Source organism: Cnephaeus nilssonii (assembly GCF_951640355.1).
Source record: "Cnephaeus nilssonii genome assembly, chromosome: 2".
NCBI classification, from domain to species: Eukaryota; Metazoa; Chordata; class Mammalia; order Chiroptera; family Vespertilionidae; genus Cnephaeus; species Cnephaeus nilssonii.
In genome coordinates, this window is record NC_137073.1 from 36398356 (window position 1) to 36421468 (window position 23113).

The 23113-nt window shown below is 43.2% G+C and overlaps 1 protein-coding gene across 1 annotated transcript; it reads right to left on the reverse strand.

Annotated features, from left to right (window-relative positions):
* Positions 1-2434: 2434 nt before the first annotated feature.
* Positions 2435-23113, reverse strand: ZSCAN21 (zinc finger and SCAN domain containing 21). The gene is made up of 4 exons (XM_079787662.1): positions 23015-23113; positions 16366-16856; positions 15880-16072; positions 2435-13519 (listed from the first exon to the last, which is right to left on the reverse strand). The coding sequence occupies exons 2-4, from the start codon at positions 16759-16761 to the stop codon at positions 12681-12683; spliced, it is 1428 nt and encodes a 475-aa protein (XP_079643788.1). The 5' UTR covers positions 16762-16856; positions 23015-23113; the 3' UTR covers positions 2435-12680.

Genomic DNA, 23113 nt, shown 5'->3' on the forward strand with positions numbered 1-23113 from the left:
CCATCTTGTGAGGGTGTGACAGTCAATTTGCATATTACCTCTTTATTATATAGAATAGGATAGGGCCCCTCTCTGGTGCAGAGATTCTAAATGATAATGACCTGGTATAACTCTGGCCGGTGTGGCTCAGTTGGTTGAGCATCGTTGTGTGCACCCGAAGCGTTGCTGGTTTGATTCCCAGTCAGGACACATGCCTGGGTTGCATGCTCTATTGTTGGTAGGGGACAGCTGATTGATGTTTTGCTCTCACATCAATGTTTCTCTTTCTCTTCCTCTCTCTAAAAATCAATAAAAATGAATATTTTAAATTTAAAAAGCAGCCTACCATAACATATATACTATCCTAATATATAAAAATCCTGGGTCCATCATGACTGGAGGCTTGACCAACCAGAAGTAAGTCCTGCAGTCAGCACTGGGTTGCCGTGGTGACCCAGCACTGACTGCTGAGGGGGCTGTGAATCAGGCCTGGAGAGAGGCCTGAAGAGAGAAGTAGGGTCTGATCCGTAGCCTCTGTGGCAGCTGTTGATCAGCACTTGCGTCTCTCTTTCTCTCTGGGCCTGGGCAGCAGTCGCACCTCCATTTCCCTCCAGGCCTCCACCGGGGCTGCTGATCAGCCCTGTCTTTCTGATCAGGCCTTATTGATAGGCCCAGAGATGCTGACTGGCATAGAAACTGACCAATCAGAACCAAATTGGCCATCAGAGGAGGGCAGTTGGGGGCAAGATCAGGCTGGCAGGGGAGGGCAGTTAGGAGTGATCAACCAGGCAGAGGCAGTTAGGGGTGATCAAGTGGGCAGGGAAAGGCAGTTGGGGCAACCAGGCTTGCAGGGGAGGGCAATTGGGGGTGACCAGACAGGCAGGGGAGGGCAATTGGGGGTGAGATCAGGCCAGCAGGGGAGGGCAGTTGGGGGCAATCTGGCTGGCAGGGGAGCAGTTAGGTGTTAACCTTTTGCACTCGGATGTCGAGTGTGACTCGACACGGTTAGCATCGGTAGCAGCTCCAGAAAAAAGCAAGCGAGTGCAAAGGGTTAATCAGGCTGGCAGGGGAATAGTTAGGGGCAATCAGGCAGGGAGGCAGGCAAGCGGTTAGGAGCCAGCAGTCCTGGATTATGAGAGGGATGTCCCTGGGATCAGGCCTAAATCGGCAGTAGGACATCCCCCAAGGGTCCCAGATTGGAGAGGGTACAGGCTGAGCTGAGGACACCCCCCCAGTGCACACATTTTGTGCAGCGGGCCTCTAGTATATGAGATAAAATCCTAACAGTGCATCTGGCTAGCATGGCTCAGTGGCTGAGCCTATGAACCTGGAGGTCACAGTTTGATTCCGGTCAGGGCACATTCCCAGGTTGTGGGCTTGATCCCCAGTATGGGGCATGCAGGAGACAGACAGCCAATCAGTGATTCCCATTATTGATATTTCTCTCTCTCTCTCTCCCTCTCCCTTCTTTGAAATCAATAAAAATATTTGTATATATTTAAAATCCTGGCCCTGACCGGTTTGGCTCAGTGGATAGAGCATCAGCCTATGGACTGAAGGGTCCCAGGTTCGATTCCAGTCAAGGGCATGTACCTTGGTTGTGGGCACATCCCCAGTAGAGAGTGTGCAGGAGGCAGCTGATCGATGTTTCTAACTCTCTATCCCTCTCTCGTCCTCTCTGTAAAAAGTCAATAAAATATATATTTAAAAATTAAAAATAAAATCCTAATTGTGCTTGCAGGCTCTTTCAGTGTTTCCCTTTATATCAGTGATTCCCAACGTGGGGCACACACCCCACAGTGGGACAATTTGATTTTTAAGGAGGGCAATTTCAGAATGAGTTATTAACTGAATTTTTTGCCTTTCTTATGGTTCTAAGGGCCTCATATACCATATATAAATATGTATTATGACATATTTATGCATTTCAGTTCTCTATTGTATGTTTTGAAACTTTATTTGCTATTTTTTCATATCACTTCATATCACTTCATATTATTACTAGTGGCCCAGTGCATGGATTCATGCACATTGAAAGGAAATTAATTAGAAGAAATATTTTAATATCGCTATTCGCCCTTTCTCTATAATAGAAGTGTCAGAGATGAGAGAAAATTAGTAAAATGTATATGAAAATATATAAATTGATTAATAAACAGTAACAACATGATATAAAGACAACAAAAACATGATATAAAAACATTGATAAAAACAATGACCAATAAATTGATTAAACTTATTCTAATATTTGCCTGTATACCACATTAAGAATAAAAACACTTTCAGAGTGCTTGACTAATTTCCCTTGTGATTTCCCTAACCATTCTGCTATAAGCAGAATCCTCTGATCTCATTTTAAAATATATATATTTTATTGATTTTTTTTACAGAGAGGAAGAGAGAGAGATAGAGAGTTAGAAACATTGATGAGAGAGAAACATCGATCAGCTGCCTCCTGCACACTCCCTACTGGGGATGTGCCCTCAACCAAGGTATATGCCCTTGACTGGAATTGAACCTGGGATCCTTCAGTCTGCAGGCCAACACTCTATCCACTGAGCCAAACTGGTTAGGGCTCATATTTGATTTAACAGACAACTGTCTGAAACATCCCCAAATACTTACTGTACTTTAAACTTGTTTGTACTATGGCCGATTGCATATAGTTGGTCTTCAGACATATTCTGTCGACAAGGAATGCTGTCTTTCAGCTTCAGAATGTCAACAAAAACAACCAAATTCACGATAGACAATGACAGATCAAAACACACATGTGCGATTGGTGCCAGCGAGAGGTTTATATGCATTGTGCATGCATGAGTCAATGTTTATTTTTAAATTGCCAGTGCGCATCATATGTACTGTTTGGTTGGTCGGACAGATGAATGGTCGGTCACTTAGCCTTTTATATATATAGATTATTATTATTATTTTTAAAAATATATATTTTATTGATTTTTTTACAGAGAGGAAGAGAGAGGGATAGAGAGTTAGAAACATCGATGAGAGAGAAACATCGATCAGCTGCCTCTTGCACACCCCCTACTGGGGATGTGCCCGCAACCAAGGTACATGCCCTTGACCGGAATCAAACCGGGGACCCTTGAGTCCGCAGGCCGACGCTCTATCCACTGAGCCAAACCGGTTTTGGCAGATTATTATTTTTTTTAAAACAATTTCTTAGTAGTTTCTTCCCCAATACTTCAACTGTCCTTTTGTTCTATTTTTCTCTTTCATGGATGCCATGTTCTTTGGAAGCTTCTTTAGACCAATTTAATGGCCTTTTAGGCTTCCTCCATGTGAATAGGAGTTCACTTTTTGAATAATAAGAATTATATGTCAGAGGGGGGGCATCAGGATTTTAGAGATGCTTAGGTGGGGCATGGCCAAAAAAAGGTTGGGAACCACAGCTTTAGATGAACTCTCAGGTGCTTGGTAAGATCCCTCCTGAGACAGAAGGTTCTTTCACACGGACCACATGCATAGTGCCTCTAGTGTAGACACTCTGATAATTGATAAGGTTCCTTTGTGTAATGTGGAATGCCTTTTTACACTTTCATAAGGTCATAAGGACACAATCGCTGGTTACATTTCCTGACCACAGAGATTAATAACATTTGCCTTTACTAATCACCTCACTAATGGGTGAGAAGATTCGAACTTGGACAAAAGCTTCTCTTATATTGTTTGCATTAGTAAGGCATTTCTCCAGTGTGAACAGCCTGATGTTTGTTGATATCCCTACTCATAAAAGTTTTCTCACACCGAACACATGCACAAGGCCTCTCTCTCTCTCTCTAATGTGAATGGTTGGTGTGTGATAAAGTTTGAACTTTGCAGAAAGCTTTCCCACATCATTGCATTTATAAAATTTCTCTCCAGTATGGATTCTCAGATGGACAATAAGATTTTATGGCTGGTATAAAGTTTTCCCATAATGAATCCATGTGTGAGATTTCTCCCTAGTATGCACTCTCTGATGTGTGATCAGATGATTTCTGATAGATTTTCCCATTGTTGTTGCATTGATGAGATTTCTCTCCAGTGTGGAACCTCTGATGTTTGGTGAGATCTATGCTAAAACAAAAGGTTTTCTTATACCAATGACAGGAATAAGGTTTTTCTCCAGTTTGTTTCTGTTGAGAAAGCCATGAGCAATTCCTAAAGGCTTTTCCACACATAGAACACTTATTTTTTTAAATATATTTTATTGATTTTTTTTACAGAGAGGAAAGGAGAGGGATAGAGAGCTAGAAACATCGATGAGAGAGAAACATCGACCAGCTGCTTCCTGCACACCCCCTACCGGGGATGTGCCCGCAACCAATGTACATGCCCTTGACCGGAATCGAACCTGGGACCCTTCAGTCCGCAGACCGACGCTCTATCCACTGAGCCAAACCGGTTTCAGCCACACATAGAACACTTATATGGTTTTCACTAGAATGAATTCTATTGATGTATGATGAGGTCAGAGTTCTGCCTTGAGGGTTTTGCACAGTCACTGTACTTAAATGGCTTCTCTCCAGTATGGATTTTCCGATGCTGAGTAAGGGTGGAGCTCCCAGTGAATGCATCCCCACATTCATTACACACAGAGGGATTCTTTCCAGTATATTTTTCTCACATGCATTACAAGGTGGCACTTCTGATGCCATGTTTCCCCAGTCAAATACATAGGATTTCTACTTACATAGGATTTCTTTACTCTGGGGATTTTCCGATGATTGCCAATGGCTGAGCAACCCAATTACATTTATTACAAGATCTTCTTGTAGAATGTTGACATTTCTGTCATAGGCTTTTTCCCTAATGGGGGGTTTCCTGGGGATGACTGTTGCACTGATAGAACATAACCTGCATGATGGGATATTTTTTTTCTCTCCTGTGGAATTAAGATTCATCAAATATTCTGTTCATATCTGCTGCTTCACAATCACTCCATGGTGGAATGCTCACCTCATTCTTTTTTTTTTTATAAAATAACTAGTAGCCCGTTTGCACGAAGATTCGTGCAATAGACCTTCATTCACCTGGCTGCCTGCACCAGTTTTCTGCCAGCACCGGGGACCCAGGCCTTGGCTGTGGCTACCGCCTTCTGCCTTCTTTCAGGGTCGGGGCTTGGCCCCGGGCGGTGGCCTTGGGCTCGGCCGAACCCAACATCCCTGCTAAGGATCGCAGGAGCCGACCCCCAGTGGTTTCCTGCGATCCATGCAGGCTCCCCGCTGGTGCCCAAGGCCGGGGAAAGCCTCCGCCCGAGGCTTTCCCGGCCTTGGGCTCCGCCACACCCCAACGTCCCTGCAACGGTTTCCTGGTGGGCGTGGCTTGTTTGGTGGACGTGGCTTGGTTGGTGGGCGTGGCTTGGCGTAGCGAAGGTGCGGTCAATTTGCATATTTGTCTATTATAAGGTAAGATTTTATTGATTTTTACAGAGAGAAAGGGGGAGAGAGAGAGTTAGAAACATCGATGAGAGAGAAACATCGACCAACTGCCTCCTGCACGCCCCCCACTGGGGATGTAACCAAGGTATGTGCCCTTGACCGGAATCGAACCTGGGACCCCTCAGTTCGCAGGCCAACGCTCTATCCACTGAGCCAAACCGATCCTGGCTCACCTCATTCTTGGTTAGCCACTTTGGTCTAAGATAATAAATAGAAAAGGCAAATGTCATTAATCTCTGTGGTCAGGAAAAGAAACATTCTACAAAATGTCTAGAATGATCATCATGACTCTTAGGTAGATGAGCAGGTAGCCTGGATGTGTAGGAAAACAGAACTTCATTGAGAATTCTAGTCCACCACTTAATTCCTTGGAAGCCTTGAGTCTGTTTCCTCGTGTGTGAAATAGGGATATTTTAAAAATAGGGATATGGCCAATTTTATGTTATGTATAATTTACAATTTAAAAAATAATTGAAATGTAAAAATATATTGGTTCTCATATTACTTGAAATGTAAAACAATAGGAGTCAAAATTGGTTTATTCATTTTCTAGAATCTTGTTTGAATCATATACTTGAACTATTTTAAATCATTGTGGATTGACTAAATGGGGCGAATTTAAGCCATTATTTAAAATGATAGAAACAGCTGTTTGCATTTTTTACTGTCATCTCAAGATAGATCATCTCCTGTCTCCGAGTAGCTGAGAGTCTCCACCAAAGAGAATTCCAAGGTGGGCTACAAGGAAAGAGCTGCTGCCCTCTTTAATCCTCACATTTCCAGCACTTCACGGTTATTCTATAAGAACTTATAAAGTCACGATGTATTTCCTGGGATGCACAAAGCTGCTACCTCATCAACAAATACACATTTTGCTGAAGTAACTAAGATTCCTCAATTCATCAGATGACCATGCTTAGAAAGACAAAGGGGTGGAGGCATTGCTGCCCACTCATACTAGAAGTAGGATTGCCAGATAAGGTACAGGATATCCAGTTAAATTAAAATTTCAGATAAATATTGAATAACATTTTTAGTATAAGAAGTATGTCCCAAATATTGTTTACCTGGAATCCAAATGTAACTGTAAGTCTTGTGCTTTATGAACATGTGTGTCTGTATGGGGGAGGAATGCTCACAAGCATCTTCAGACCAAGCCAACCTCAAATCCCCTGGGAACATGTCCTTTTCAGTCTACCAGGGATCCTCATTCACTCTCTCTTTTACTTTTTTTTTTTTAAGTATTCTTTATTGTTGAAAGTATTACATATGTCTCCCTTTTCCCCCGTTGACACCCCCTGCCCACCTCTCCTCAGGTCTTCAGCACCCTATTGTCTGTGTCCATGTGTTATACATATATGTATACAAGGTCTTTGGTTGATTACCTCCCACCCACCCACCCTCCCTGCCTTCCCTCTGAGATTCCGCACTCTGTTCCTGCTTCGAGTGTCTGGCTCCACTCAGTTCATCAGTTTATTTTGTTATTTAGATTCCACATATGAGTGCGACCATGTGATACTTGTCTTTCTCTGACTGACTTATTTCACTTAGCATGATACTCTCCAGATTTCTCCATGCTGTCTCAAAGGGTAAGAGATTCTTCTTTTTTACTGCTGCATAGTATTTCATGATATAAATGTACCACAGCTTTTTTACCTACTCATCTACCGATGGGCACTTGGGCTATTTCCAGATCTTAGCTATTTAAATTGTGCTATGAACATAGAGGTACATACAATCTTTCTGATTGGTGCTTTGGGTTTCTTAGGATATATTCCTAGAAGTGGGATCACTGGGTCAAATGGCAAATCCAATATTAATTTTTTGAGGAAACTCCATACTGTTTTCCATAATGATTGCACCAGTCTGCATTCCCACCAGCAGTATAGTAGGGTTCCCTTTTCTCCACATCCTCATCAGCACTTGTCATTTGTTGATGGTAGCCATTCTGACAGGTGTGAGATGGTACCTCGTTGTCATTTTGCTCTGCATCTCTCAGATGATTAGTAACTTTGAGCATTTTTTCATGTCTCTTAGCCATCTGTATGTCCTCTTTAGAAAAGTGTCTATTTAGGTCCTTCGCCCATTTTTTAATTGGGATTGTCTTCCTTTTGTTAAGTTGTATGAGTTCCTTATATATACCCTAGAGGCCCGGTGCACAAATTTGTGCACTAGTGGGGTCCCTCGTCCTGGCCTGCGGGATTGGGCCGAAATCAGCTGACATCCACTGAGGGGTCCCAGATTGTGAGAGGGTGCAGGCCAGCCAAAGGGACCCCACTGGTGCACAATCAGGGCCAGGGAGGGGTGCGGGAGGTTGGCCAGCCAGGGAGGGACCACAGGAGGGCTCCAGGGGCGTGTCCGGCCCATCTCACTCAGTCCCGATTGGCCAGACCCCAGCAGCAAGCTAACCTACCAGTTGGAGCATCTGCCCTCTGGTGGTCAGTGCATGTCATAGTGAGCAGTTGGGCAGCCTTAGCATATCATTAGCATATTATGCTTTGATTGGTTGAACAGAACACTGGACACTTAGCATATTAGGCTTTTATTATATAGTATATATATTTTTATTTTTAGTTCTTTATTTTTTCTCCCTACCCACCTCAGGATATATATTTTTATTGATTTCAGAGAGGAAGAGAAAAATCAATGAGAATCATTGACTGGCTGCCTCGTGCATGCCCCTTACTGGGGACCGAGCCCAAAACCCGGGCATGTGCCCTTGACTGGAATTGAACCTGGGACCCTTTAGTCTGCAGGCCAACACTCTATCCACTGAGCCAAGCTGGCCAGGGCTCCATATATATTTTGGATATTAACACTTTATCAGATGTATCATTGCCAAATATGTTCTCCCATACAATTGGCTCTTTTTATTTTGTTGCTTTCTTTTGTAGTGCAGAAGCTTTTTATTTTGATGTAGTCCCATTTGTTTATTTTCTCCTTAATTTCCTTTGCACTAGATGTGTCTGTAAATACATTGCTATAAGAGATGTCTGAGATTTTGCTGCCTATTGTTTCTTCTGGGATTTTTATGATTTCATGATTTACATTTAAGTCTTTTATCCATTTTGAGTTTATTCTTGTGTATGGTGTAAGTTGGTGGTCTAGTTTCATTTTTTTTACATATCTGTCCAATTTTCCCAGCACCTTTTACCTTTTTTTAAAAAAAATATATTTTTTATTGATTTCAGAGAGGAATGGAGAGGGAGAGATAGCAACATCAATGATGAGAATCAACTTATCGGGTGCCTTCTGCATGCCCCCTACTGGGGATGGAGCCCACAACCCAGGAATGTGCCCTTGGCCGGAATTGAACCTGGGACCCTTCAGTCGCAGGCCAACACTCTTATCCACTGAGCCAAACCAGCCAGGGCACCTTTTACTTTTTTTCCTTTCATTTTAATTTCTTTATTGATTGAGGTATTACATATTTTTAAATATATTTTATTGATTTTTTACAGAGAGGAAAGGAGGGAGAGTTAGAAACATCAATGAGAGAGAAACATCGATCAGCTGCCTCCTGCACACTCCCTACTGGGTATGTGCCCACAACCAAGGCACATGTCCCTGACCAGAATCGAACCTGGGACCCTTGAGTCCTCAGGCCAACGCTCTATCCACTGAGCCAAACCGGTTAGGGCACCTTTTACTTTTTAAAAAACATATATTTTTATTGATTTCAGAGAGGGAGAAACATCAATGATGAGAGATCATTGATTGGCTGCTTCCTGCACACCCCCCACTAGGGATCGAGCCCATAACCTGGGCATGTGCCCTGAACAGGAATTGAACTGTGATCTCTTGGTTCATAGGTTGATGCTCAACCACTGAGCCATGCTGGCTGGGCTGCTGTACTATTTTTTTAAAAAAATATATTTTTATTTATTTTAGAGAGGAAGTGAGAAACATCAACGATGAGAATCATTGATTGGCCGCCTCCTGCAAGCCCCACACTGGGGATCAAGCCTGCAACCCTGGGCACGTGCCCTTGATCAAAATTGAACCCAGGACCCTTCAGTCCGCAGGCCAATGCTCTATCTGAGCCAAACCAGCTAGGGCTGTAGTGTTTTTTACTAGAACAGATCAACATGATCTATGGTTCTTGGCATGCACCTAGTGATCTTCCCATCCTCATCAATAAAGAGGGTCAAAGGCAGTTCACAATTAAGAGGGAAGGAGAATAGAGTATGTTCAATATCTTAACCCCAGGGCCTGATCAACCCTCCTGCTATTTCAAAGAGACCTTGATTTTCTGGACATTCTGTGGAACATTATTCTAGTGATGACATCATAATAATCAGATTTGATGAAAAGGAAGTAGCTATTGTACTGGGTCCTTCAGTAAAACACACATGTACTAGAGCATGGGAGATAAACCTTACAAAGATTCAAGGGTCTTTTATATCAGTTTTTTTTAAATTTATTTTTTCTTAATGTTTTTTTATTGATTTTAAAGAGAGAGGGATCGAGAGATAGATGAGAGAAAAACATCGATTGGCTGCTTCCTGCACACCTCCATTGGGGATCGAGCCCACAACTGGGCATGTGCCCTAATCGGGAATCGAACTGCCGACCTCCTGATTCATGGTTTGATGTTCAACCACTGAACCACACTGGCTGGGTTCAGTGAAGTTTTTAAGGGTCCAAATATCTGAGGCATGCTGGGAAATTCTAAGGAACAAATTATTGCATCTTGCCCTCACTACTATGAAAAAGGCAGTGTTTGAAGAGCCTCCTTGGATTTTGGAGGTAACACATACACTTTCGAGTGTAGCCCAGAGTCACAGAGCCCAAGTGCCGTATGACCGGCAGATTCAGATGGTGTTGGAGGTATCTGTGGTAGGTGAAAAATGTGTAGAGGTCTCGTAAGCCCCAGTAGGAGCTTGCCAATAGAATCTAGAGCAAGGCCATGCCTTCTACAGCAAAGAACTATTCAGTTTGAAGAGCAGCTCCTGGGATACTACTACCCATTAGACATCAGGTGATCATGTAGCTGGAGCTATTGATCACAGCTCAGTATGCTCAGATTCATTAAATCAGGTGGACACAGTAACAATCCATCATATGGAAGAAATGTCACATTTGTGCATCAGGCATGAGCAGGTCCAGTCACAGGTTATGTAAGCAGGAAGCTCTCACCTGTCACCTGCCTCTGCTGAACCGATACCTCCCTCTGCTCATACCTGTGGACTCCTGGAAGACTCCCTGAGACTTGTTGGTGGAATAAACCTGCGGTCTGTTCCACAGAGGAGTCAGCTCAATGTTAGCATGAATCAAGAAGGCATTGTTGATTCCCTATGTGCTTCCTCAGGAGTGAAATCTGGTGGGCAGAGCTGCAGGCAGGCTATCTGGCACCAACTTTGTTTGGAGGAAGAAGGAGCCTGAGGTAAAGATTCCAGGGCCTCTTGGGCTGTGGCAAACAGCTTGTCTAGACAAGGGGCCTGCAAAGAATAAGACTGAAAGCCTGGGGACAAGATACGAGGAAGAGTTCAGCTTAAGGACAGATGGACCGAAGGGGGCTGAAACAAAGTATGTAGATCTTTGTGTCATATATCAATGCCCCTCAGAAAGTACCCACTGCACAGAAGGTATCAGGAAAATAAGGGGCAGTACAGATAGGGGACCCATTCACCTCTCACCAAAGGAGTATGAGGCAGGTCTTGAGGCTCAGCAGCTCTACCTTCATTTCCTTCATGTGGAGCAGCTCCAGAAACCTACAGGTATCAGCTGCTCCTAATCACTAAGTTCTCTGTGGGCCTCCATCATGGTTAATATATAAATAGGAGCGCTCACATTAAAGGTACTGAGTTAGAGTGCTGGCAGGACATCCAGGTCATCAGTAAGCTTCTGGAACAGTAAAAACATTTCAGATTTCAAGCACAATTGTTTTTTTGTTTTTTTTAAGTAATGACTCTCTAATACATTTGGCTGGTGCATAAAGACTTGCTACCTGTAGTTTAATCTGATCCCAGGGTGGCATACCGGCAGTTTCCAGAGATCAGAACTGGTACTAGACATGACACTTTCTTGTCCCTAATCCTGGTATATCAGGTTTGCTGAACACTATGGCTGCTGCAGTAGACAAAAAATATGTTTTAGTAACTAATAGTAAAAGGTGAAAAAAACTCAGAACAACAAAATAAGCAAGTGATAGGAAGAAGGCGTGAAGTAGTTGGTTTCTAGGTAACAAGAAGACTTACCTACTGGCCAAAATACTTTTTATAAGGTAGAGAAGTATCTTAAGAAATCAAAGAGATTTCAGTCAGAAGGAAAAGATGGGATGGGTTGAAGTTAATCAAATTGGGTATTATTGACGTCTGGAGTTTAGAAGAATGACGCTTCTGAGGGAGAATCAGTTTTTCAAAGACTTTGGCAGAGACAGAGTATACACAACCAAAATGCACAAGAGGCTGACAAAATGTTCCCAGTGATGAAAAAAATGTATTAGTATGTAGGGGGAAAAAAAGCACAGACCAAAATGCAACTATTCTACACACTACTGCAATTTCCTAATATACACATTCATTCACAAGTACTACATATTCTATTTACCCCAAATCCAAATTTCCAAAAAGAGAAACCAGTAGCAAGTTTTTCTCTCTAGAATAGTGTTCAATAAACAACATACCATTTATTATAACAGTCCTGAAGTATTACAAGATGTTATAAATTCTGAATCAGATTATATTGTGTTCAAATGGCTCAATTCTTTACAAATCATAATTCTTTAAGGTATGTTAAAAGTTAAAGTCATAATGCTTTCTCCATAATTATACTTGATACACATCACTTTAAGTATACAAAAGGCAATGCCGGCATGGTTACTGGGACCTCAAGTGTGGTGAGGGGATCGGCCCATTAAGCTAACGAGTGAGGAATCCACTAGACCCTCTACAGGCGTCCTCAAACTACGGCTCGCGGGCCACATGCGGGTGTTTTTGCTGTTTTGTTTTTTTGCTTCAAAATAAGATATGTGCAGCGTGCATAGGAATTTGTTCATAGTTTTTTTTAAACTATAGTCCGGCCCTCCAACGGTCTGAGGGACAGTGAACTGGCCCCCTGTTTAAGAAGTTTGAGGATCCCTGCTCTAGGACCTTCCTTCCTACTGTGCCATTGCTCTCACTCCTCCAGGGTCTCTTGATGTTGAGTGAAACAAAAGCTAGCACTTAAGTTTATATTACAATTATCTGACTTCTCCCTAGCATTCATGTTCTAGAGTTACAAAAACGCACATACACAAACACTGAGCCTACTTGACAGTTAAAGCACTTCTCCGTCTCCAGTGTGGACTCTCTGATGTTTGGAAAGATTTGACTTACTACAGAAGGTTTTCCCACAATTATTACACCAATAGGGCTTTTCCCCAGTATGGATTCTATGATGTTTATTAAAATTGGAGCTGTGGTTGAAGGCTTTTCCACACTCCTTACATTTATACGGCTTTTCTCCAGTGTGGAGTCTCTGATGAGAACTAAGACCTGCGTGCTGACTAAAGCTCTTTCCACATTCATTACACTGATAAGGTTTCTCTCCAGTGTGTATTCGATAGTGTCGAATGAGGCTGCCTTTACCACTGAAAGCTTTCCCACAATCTTTACACTGATATGGTGCCTCTTCAGTGTGCATGCGCTGATGTTTAAGGAGATCTGAGCTCTGACCGAAGGCTTTTCCACACTTACAGTCATAGGGCCGGTCTACCAAGTGGGTTCTGTAATGAAGGGTAAGGTTTGAGCTGTGGCTGAAGGCTTTCCCACATTTGGTGCATACATAGGGTTTCTCCCCAGTGTGTGTTCTCCGGTGTTTAGTAAGATTTGAGCTATTGCTAAAGGCTTTTCCACACTCAGCACATATGTAACGTCTCTCTCCTGGGGCAGGTTTAGTGGACATTAATTCTCTACCTTTCTTGGAACCTTTGTCTAGAAGAGAGGTTTTTGTTCCTCTTTCTTTTTCAAGGTTTACCCATTGCCTTTCTAACCTGGCCTCAAATTTATTGGCAATAACCATGGGAGTAATATCCTTTTTGAATTCTTCTGCATGAGACTCTTCAGAACTTTTCTGCATATCTGTTGATTCCTCATTCTGGATGTTCGATTTACAATCTGAAACAATAAGTAGAATAAGGACATGTGAGTTATTTCCTGTTCTGAGAAGAAACCGTTAAAGGACAAAGAGAATCATCAGATGACATTGATGGATTTTTAAGGGTGACCAAAAATTGCTCTGAGAGGTCACAATATCACAATTATACAAATAAGTCATCATCAAATCTAGTTTACAATACCAGACTTTCACACAAGCCCCCTACCCTACCAAAAGCTATGATGGTATGAAGAGTACATGGCTTTTTCTGCTAGGAGGAGAACTTCATATATAGAGGGCAATAAGGCAAAGCCAAGTATATAGCAGCAAAGGGAGATGGGAGATGCTTGGGCAGAATGAAACAAGTTAGAAAGATTGCTGAAGGGTCAATCTGATTAAGGAAAATCCTACCTAATAAAATAGTAATATGCAAATTGACTGCACCTTTGCTTTGCCCAAGCCACGCCCACCAGCCAAAGCCATGCCCCCCAGCCAGTCAGGGTGAGTATGCAAATTACCCAACAAAGATGGCAGTTAATTTGCATACACGGAGGGAGGGGTGAAGACTGAAGACAACTTAGAAGGAAGAGGGAGGAAAAGCAGAAAGCAAGGTGGCTGTCAGAGGGAAAGCCCGGGCAGGGCGGAGCGGGGCGGGCGGCAGCGGCACGCGGGTGCAGGCATGGCAGCCGAAACGGCGGCGGCCACAGCAGCCGCTTGCAGGATTCTTCCTGCAAATGGGCTACTAGTAAAAGAATAATTAAGGGAGAAGAGGCTAGCGGCAAACTCAAAAAATCTATACGCTCATAGAAGCTGAATATCCTATATAATAAAGATAGAATATGCAAATGGTTGTTACGCCGTGAAGCGTAATAACTGACTGTGTAACGACCAGATCACGGCTCAGCAGGAGGGTGGGGTGGAGAGCTACAGGAGGGGGCAGGGCAGCAAGCTATTGGAGTGGGGGCAGGGGGAGAGCTACTGGAGGGCAGCAGCAAGCTACTGGTGCATGGATTCATGCGCAGGGCTACTAATATATATATACATACACACACATACATATGGCTAAGTTGACTTGCGCATGCGCCATACATATAAAGCTCTCGCTGGTGCCAATCACATGCATGTGTTTCCATCTGTCATTGTTGATCGTGAATTTGGTTGACACTTCTATTATAGAGAAAGGGCAAATAACTATATTAAAATATTTCTTCTAGTTAATTTCCTTTCAATGTGTACGAATTCGTGCACAGGGCCACTAGTAAAAGCAATAAAAGAGAACATTCAGTCCATTTATAATCATTCTAGTCCCAGATCATCCTCCTTAATGTTTTTACTTTTTTTTTTTTTTTTTTTTTAGTGCGAGAGGAAGGGAGAGGGGGAGAGAAACATTGGTTGCCTCCTGCACACCCCCTACTGGGGACTGATCCCACAACCTGGGCATATGCCCTGACTGGGAATCGAACCAGTGAACTCTTGGTATATGGGATGAAGCTTAACCAACTGAGCCACACTAGCCAGGCCTAGATCCTTCTTAATTTAAGTGAAAGTACTTAACTACCACCAGCGTTCAACTCTTACCATTTAATCAATATCAGCTAGGTCTTGTCATTCTTTAATTATAAAGTATTACTGTTGAAATCAGATTAAAGCAGTACATCTTTTAAGAGCATTTCACTAGACCGTCACACTGCTAAAAGTCCATCTAACCATCCACACACATAGAGGTTTCCTCTGAAAAATGGACTCCTCTTTTTTTTTTTTTATACATTTTTATTGGTTTCAGAGAGGAAGGGAGAGAAAGAGAGAGAAACATCAACAATGAGAGAGAATCATTGATTGCCTGCCTCCTGCACACCCCACACAGGGGATTAAGCCCGAAACCCAGGCATGTGCCCCCGACCAGAATCAAACCTGGGATCCTTCAGTCTGTAGGCTGATGCTCTATCCACTGAGCCAAACCGGCTAGGGCAAAATGGGCTCCTCTTAAGCACAGTCTTCCCTCCATGGGTACAGAAGCCCCAACTGACAAAGGTACCCGCTTCCAGCCCCCTTTTCCTTATCCCTCTGTCTGTCTCCTGACCATCTATTTCCTTCCTCTGGCAGCAGTCACCCTCAGCTGCTTCCAGGCTCACCCCACTCACTGACGGCAGCAGTGGGAGCTAAAATCTCTCTCGCTCCATGAGGAGCAATCATGCGGCTCCTCACACAGGCTCTCCTTCAAGTTGCCATGAACTATGTGTAAGAAATAAGTAACTTAAAAGTTAAAAATTTTAAATAGCCCAAGGCAGAAGTTGAATAAATTTATCAGGGACCATTTCTGCATAATCCAAAGCTGATTATAACAGGCTCACCAAATCATTAACAAATGAATTGTTCCTACCTTGATTCTGTCTTAGCTCTGGAGTGAAATCCTGCTCTTCACCAAACTCTTGGATGTACAGGGGTCCCCAAGATTCATATTTGGGACTTGTCTCCACAGTCTGTGTCTGGGTGCTGCTCAGGGATTTCTTTGCTGTTCCTGAAGAGGACATCTTCTCCCGTGCCTGTTTCTTTTCATTTGGAGGAGGTGAAACCTAGACAATTAGGAATGGCTGGGTTTGTCCACAGCTCACTTTAGAACTAAAATGAAAGAAAATCTCAGGAGAGCTATGTAGAATCTCTAGGAAAGAGAAAAGAGAAACACCCCCCATTCAATTCTCAAGGCTAAAGCTAGTGTAGGATAGTAGGAAAAAGAGGAGGAAACATGGTCTAAATCAGTAGAAACTTCCATTTGCCTATTTGTATTGTATGGACAAACCATTCCTGCCTGGAATGGCATGCTCCCAATCTCAGAGCATAAAAAATGCCCCCTCACACTCCCTCCTACCTGCTGTCCTGGTTCATCCAGTTCTTGCTCCAGGTCTTCCAGGAGAGTGACGGCCTCTTCAGCACTCTCTGGACAGTGCTCCTGCACCCAGGCCTGCAGCTCCTGGGGCAGGATGGTCAGGAACTGCTCCAGCACCAGCAGCTCCAGGATCTGCTCCTTGGTGTGGATCTCGGGCCGCAGCCACTCACAGCAGAGCACGCGGAGCTGGCTGAGTGCCTCCCGCGGTCCGGGTGTGTCATGGTATCCAAACTGCCTGAAGCGCTGGCGGAACATCTCCAGGCTCGGAAAGCATTTCTCTTTCTCCTCCTCCTCCACTTTCACAATCACAGGCCCCACCTGCTCCTGTAGAGGCCTAGGGCCCACACCTGCGGCCACGCCCAGTACCTTGGTCATCATATGGACTCCAGAAACAGCCTCACTAAAGATGGGCTCTTTGTAGAAGGAATATTAGTTCCTTTAGATTTCTGGTTCTTCAGGACTACAGGCTCAACCTAAGAAAATATGGTTACCATAAAATTACCAAAATAAGTATTTTTAAATTTGGGTCTTACAGTTACACTTTTAGCACAAGAAATTGTAAAAATTATGGCCACTATAATATTACCATGTAAAAATTACTGTTCAAATCTCTCTGGAGGTAGCTCAGAATATCTTACTTTGATTTTACTTTCAAAAGAGCACACTGAGGCCCAGCTGGTGTGGCTCAGTGCAGGGTTCAATTCCCGGTCAGGGCACATGCTTGATCCACAGTAGGGGGCGTGCATGGTTGTGGGCTTGATCCACAGTAGGGGCGTGCAGGAGGCAACCAATTGATGTCTGTCTGTCTGTCTGTCTGTCTCTCTCTCTCTCTCTCAAAAAAAAAAAGAATATTCCAAGTGAAGATTAACACCCCCCCCCCAAAAAAAAAAGCACTTGGCATAATTTAAAAATTAAACTAACATTAATTGTGCTCTGAAAACTTTTTTAAACTCTTAGAACTCCTGAGGTTTTAACAGGCTATTGCTGGCCAGCAAATGTACATTTATGTTATAGCTTTAAATTAGGTGTTTAGATTCACACATCTAGTGAATACATATTAAAAACATGTATTTTATATATAACTGTTCCCCTTCATTTATTTTTGTGATCAATTTTTGCAATATAAAAAAAATGTGAAATGGGATTCTGGCAATAGAACCTCAATATGTAACCTTGCTTTTATGAAAAATTCAATAATTATCAGAATTCTAGGGATGCCAATACTTGGACTCCCCTCCGCTGTACCATGCGGAAGCATTCTATGAGATGCCAACAGGTGTCCTGACAGGGTGAACCATAATCAGCACCATCCCCTCCCTAACGCTGTCCTACACACCCAATTCGCTGCAGGAGCTCCCCAGTTCAGGATTACTTGAGCCAGGGAAGAAGCATTGCCACCAGTCTCCTAAAATAACGGCTCTGGCACCAAAGACGACAGATGTAGCAGTGCTGGGAGCATTTCTTAGGTATGCTTAAAAGTCGACTTCAATGTTGGAATAAGTACATAACTGGTTACAAAACTTCACACTCCAGCCAGAGGAGGGCAGTCCAACAACAGGCAAGACATCAGAACCTGTTTGGGCCACCAGCCTGTCCAACGTCATCTCAAGCTTAACATGCCCAAAACTGCACTTCCCATCTTTCCCCCAAAGCTGCTCATCTCAGTTAATGGCAGCTCTACTTCTGTTTTCATGGACCAAAAACGTGGTCATCCCTGATCCCTCTCTTGTTTACATTCTACATATAATTCATAAGTAAATCCTGTTAGCTCTACATCCAAGAGATACAGAGTTCAACCTTCTACACTGCCATCCCAGTCCATCACCAGCCGCCTCCTAATTGCTTCCACTCTTCCCTCAGTCCATTCTCAACACAGCAGCCAGAGATCTCCTGTTAAGTCAGATCACACCATTCCTCTGCTTACACCTCTCAAGGCTTTGTGTCACCCCGAGTAAAAGCCAAAGGCATCATAATGGCCAAGAAGGCCTCCCTGTTGTCTCTGATCTTATCTTGTACTTCTCTGTTCTTTCTACCCCAGGCAGTTGGTTCTGGGACTTGCGCGGCACACTCCCAACTGAGAGCCTTTGTCCAGGCTGCTCCCTTTAACACTTCCTGCCGATTACATGCTTCTTCCAGATTATGCATGCCTGACCCCCTGACCACCCTGTTTTATTTATTTAAAAAAATTTTTTTATTGACTTAAGAGAGGAATGGAGAGGTAGAAACATCAATAATGAGAATCACTGATAGGCTGCCTTCTGCATCCTACACTGGGATTAAGCCCGCAACCTGGGCATGTGCCCTGACCGGAAATCGAACCGTGACCTCCTGGTTCATAGGTCGATGCTCAACCACTGAGCCACACCAGCTGGCATGACCACTATGTTTTAAACTGCACACTACCCTCCCTTACCTCAAAACTCCTTATCCTCCTATTTTTTCTCTCCATATCACTTACCACCATACAAATACTACATATTTTACTTTTATTTTTAAACTGTCTCCATCCTTGAAAATCAACTCTTCATCTATTTTGTTCACTGCTATATTTCAAACATCTAAAATATACCTAGTACTTTACAGGTACTCAAGTATCTGTGGAAAGAATGCAATGCATGGATCTTCGGGTCTACTTTTAAGGAGTAAAAACTGTGAAATTGTGTTTAAAAACATCAATACAAATTTAAATTTAAAAAATATGGCAGTAAGAATTCATGCTTAGTGTAATATAGACAGAGGTTGATACAGAATTACATAATGTGTGTACATGGGTTACTACGGAGACTTATTTTCTAGCTCCGTCTGCTGTGAAGGTCCAGAAGCAGTAACATCCTGGTAGGAATAAGCATACCCAGTGCCCAAAGCTTGGTCTCTAAATACCATTCTCCAATAAAAGGAAATAGAGATGGAGAAATGGTTGATTCTAGGTTGGGGAATATACAAGCTGAGCCTGGAGCCATCTTGTAATGCCAGGAAGTATTAAACAACCACAGTGAGGCATGTTAAAGGAACACAAAAGCCAACATATAAAAGCTCCCAGTAGTCACAAAATAAATGGTGTAGTACTAGATTATAACCGTAAGTTTAATATAAATATCCGTAAGCCCATTACTGATGTTAAAAAGGTTGAATGAATAAATAAACAGAGAAGACAAATCTCCCATACAGAATTATCCCCAAAAATTTATGTAGACACTCCCCTCAAGGAGGCAGAGCTCCAACCTCTTGAATATAGGCTATACTTACTGACTTGCTGGGGGGAAATAACTACAGTGAAGAAACCTGACAAACACCACCTCAGCCAGTTGATCAAAATTAACATCATACAGGTAGTGTGCTACATGAGAGGCAAGATTTTTGCAAACACCACAGCGCTTCTGGCCCAATGAGTGGAGTTTGATAGTAATTCTTGCTACAAGTATGAGTTGAATTTGTGAGTTTTAAGGATATGAAAACATTTGAAAAATGGTCTGTTTTCTGCTTTCTCCAAATTTCCTGCTTTACTTGGGCCTCTCAGGCTTTACTTGGGCTCCTCAGCCTTTCTGTTTTCAGACCAGCTTGATGAATCCTGCTGTAAGACCCTTAAAAGATGGGCTGCATATGGTTCAAGTTGGTCTGGTTTGTCACTGGTCTCAAAACCCCGAGTCTCCTAAAGGTTTTTAATTAAATAACCAGTGTCCTGGCAGTGATCTCGGGGTATTTAATTTTGTTGCCTAGGATAGAGGCTTGACAGCAGTACTTTTGTAAAATCTCAACCAATCAAGGTTGAGAGCTACTGATAAATAGAACAATCAATCTTCCTTATTATAAACACTTATACTAAGCCATGTCTGTTCTCTTGGAACCAAGAACCTAGATGATGTGGGTTTGGGTTAGGTGGAATGGGAGGTACACGCGGTTTGGGGTTGACCAAGTGTTACTTTTATATTTCAATGATTTCAGAGGAAGGGAGAGAACCAGAAACATCAATAATGAGAGAATAATTTATCAGCTTCCTACTGCACGCCCCACACTGGGGATCAAGCCTGCAAAACCCGGGCATGTGCCCTGACTGGGAATTGAACCAGGACCTCCTGGTTCAGGGAGATGGTCAAGCACGGAACCCCATTGGCCAGGCCCAAGTGTCACTTTCTAATGTCCTGGCATTCTTGCAGGAAAAAAAAAAATTAACATCGTCATGGTCTCTATGTATCTAGACACACACACACACACACACACACACACACACACACACACAATGGAATACCACTCAGCCATAAAAAATGAAATACTGCCATCTTTAACAACATGCCTGGAGCTTGAGCAAATTATGATAAGTGAATTAAGTCAGCTAGAAAAGGACAAGACCTATATAACCTCACTCACACGTGGAATAAAAAAAAAAAGTAACAAATGAACAAACAAAGAAAAACAAAACAAACCACAAACTCAGAGATCCAGACATCATAATGGTAGTTACCAGAAGGGGAAGAGCAAAATTGGTAAAGGGGGTCAAAATATATGGTAATGAATGGGAAATAGACTTTTGGTGTGGGGAGCATGAAATAGATATCGAACTATCTCATGTTGCACACCTGAAATTTATGTTACTAACCAATGCTACCTCAGTAAAAACACTTAAAAAAAAGATTAATATCATCAGTGATAAGTCATGTGCCTTGATATGAGAAGAGCACTTTACTTCTGTGGTCTTCCTCCTCAAAACCCATAAACACAGCCTAATCTTAAGAAATACATCAGACAAACCAAATTGAGGGACATTCTACAGAAACAACTGACCAGTAGTCCTCAAAACCGTCAAGTTAATAAAAAAAAACAAGGAAAGACTGAGAAACTGTCACTGACTGAAGGACACTAAGCAGACATGACGATTAATGTAATGTGGTATCGCAGTTGGGATCCTGGAACAGAAAAAGGGCATTAGGGAAAAACTAGTAAAAGTCAAAGTGTGAAGCTTAGTTAATTGTAATGCACCAATGTTGTTTCCTATAGTTGTGGCAAATGTACACAGTAAAGTAAGATGTTAACAAGGGAAATTGGTGAGAGGTAGATGGGGACTCACTGTATTATCTTTGAACTCTTCTATAAATCTAAAACTACCCTAAAATTATTTAAAACACAAAATATGGGGTGTTGGGGCAAACAAGCAGCTTTAGTAAATGCTGTTCTATTATGGACTGGTAAAGAGAAATATGGTTGTTAACTTCAATACCTACTATGTTGAAGCAGACCCTTCTTAGAGTCAATAAAACATTTAAAAAGTTGTGAAGCCTTTTCCTTTTAGGATTTTTTTAAACAATGTTTTTATTGATTTTAGAGAGAGAGGAAGGGAGAGGGATAGAGAACAATGATGAGAGAGAAACAGATTGGCCGCCTCCTGCACACCCCCCATTGGGGATCGAGTCCACAATCGGGTATGTGCCCTGACTAGGAATCCAACAGAGAACCTCTGGGTGCATGGATGGATGCTCAACCAGAGCCACTCTCAGCTGGGCTAGGATTTTCTTTTTTTAAATCCTCATCCAAGGATATTTTTCCATTGATTTTTAGAGATGGAAAGACAGAGAGAAATATCAATGTGAAAGAAACACACCGATTGGTTGCCTCCTGCACTTGCCTCGACCAGGGACCTTTTGGTCTCTGCAGGCTCATGCTCTATCCACTGAACAAAACAGGATAGTGCAGATTTTTTTTTTTAAACACCTGCCTTGTCTCTAGGAGCAGCAACAGTTAATTTCTGACTCTCTTCCAATAACTATCAGAATATTGGCCTAATGAAATAGTTCCTAGCAGATCTATTTCAAACATAACACGAAGCCTTTTTAAAATTTTATCAAATACTTTTAGTTTTGAACTAGTTGGCAACATTACAATATTCTTTCGTCCCTTGAAATCACACAGTCTATTTTCCAGTTTGGCAATTCTATCTCCACAGGCTCAAAGGCCATCTGCAGAGGTTCAAAACACAAATCTGTTAATACCACCCAGCTATTTAAAACCACTGAACTTTTCGCATGGTAAACAAATGCCTAGCTGGCCTCTGCCTCCCCTTTCAGTCATCACTTCCCTTCTCATTCCCGATGCTCACTCAGTGCCCAATTCTATGGCAGGCTTCTATTCGTCTTTCAAGTCTTAGCTCAGTAACTAATCCATGAAAAGATGCTCAACCTTAGTTATAATAAAATATGCTCCCACCTGAACAAAGACCAACGAGATATTCACTCCCTTGGATCAGGCCTTCTAAAGAGGTTCCATTTCTCAGAGAAGGCCCGCAACCCCCTGGGGCGTGTTTCATCCATTAGCCCTGGGTTCGGGCCTCCCTTTGAGGGCTCTGGGCCGGGGAGGCGGGTGGGGGGCTGGTAGGCCCTGCTCTGCCCAAAGAGCGCACAAAAACGGCCCTGACACCGCGATACAGTTTCATTTGTTAGAACCCGGGGAGGAGGAAAGGCTTTCTAGGCAGCCAGCGTCTCCAGGGCTGGGCAGGGGCCAGGGCTCCTCCCCACAGCCCTTCCGGGACCCGCCTGGGGACTCCGCGGGGCCACGGCCGGACGCCCACTCCTCCCTCTGCTCATCCTCCCGACCAGGGCGCCCTCCTCCGCCCGCCGAGCTAACCGGGGACCGGGAGGCTCACCGTGAGTCAGAGCCGCTGCTGGCGCTGGGACACCCAGACGCGCACCACGGCAGGCGCAGCCGGAAGTACGTCATAGCCCGTCCGCGGACAGTTGTGCGC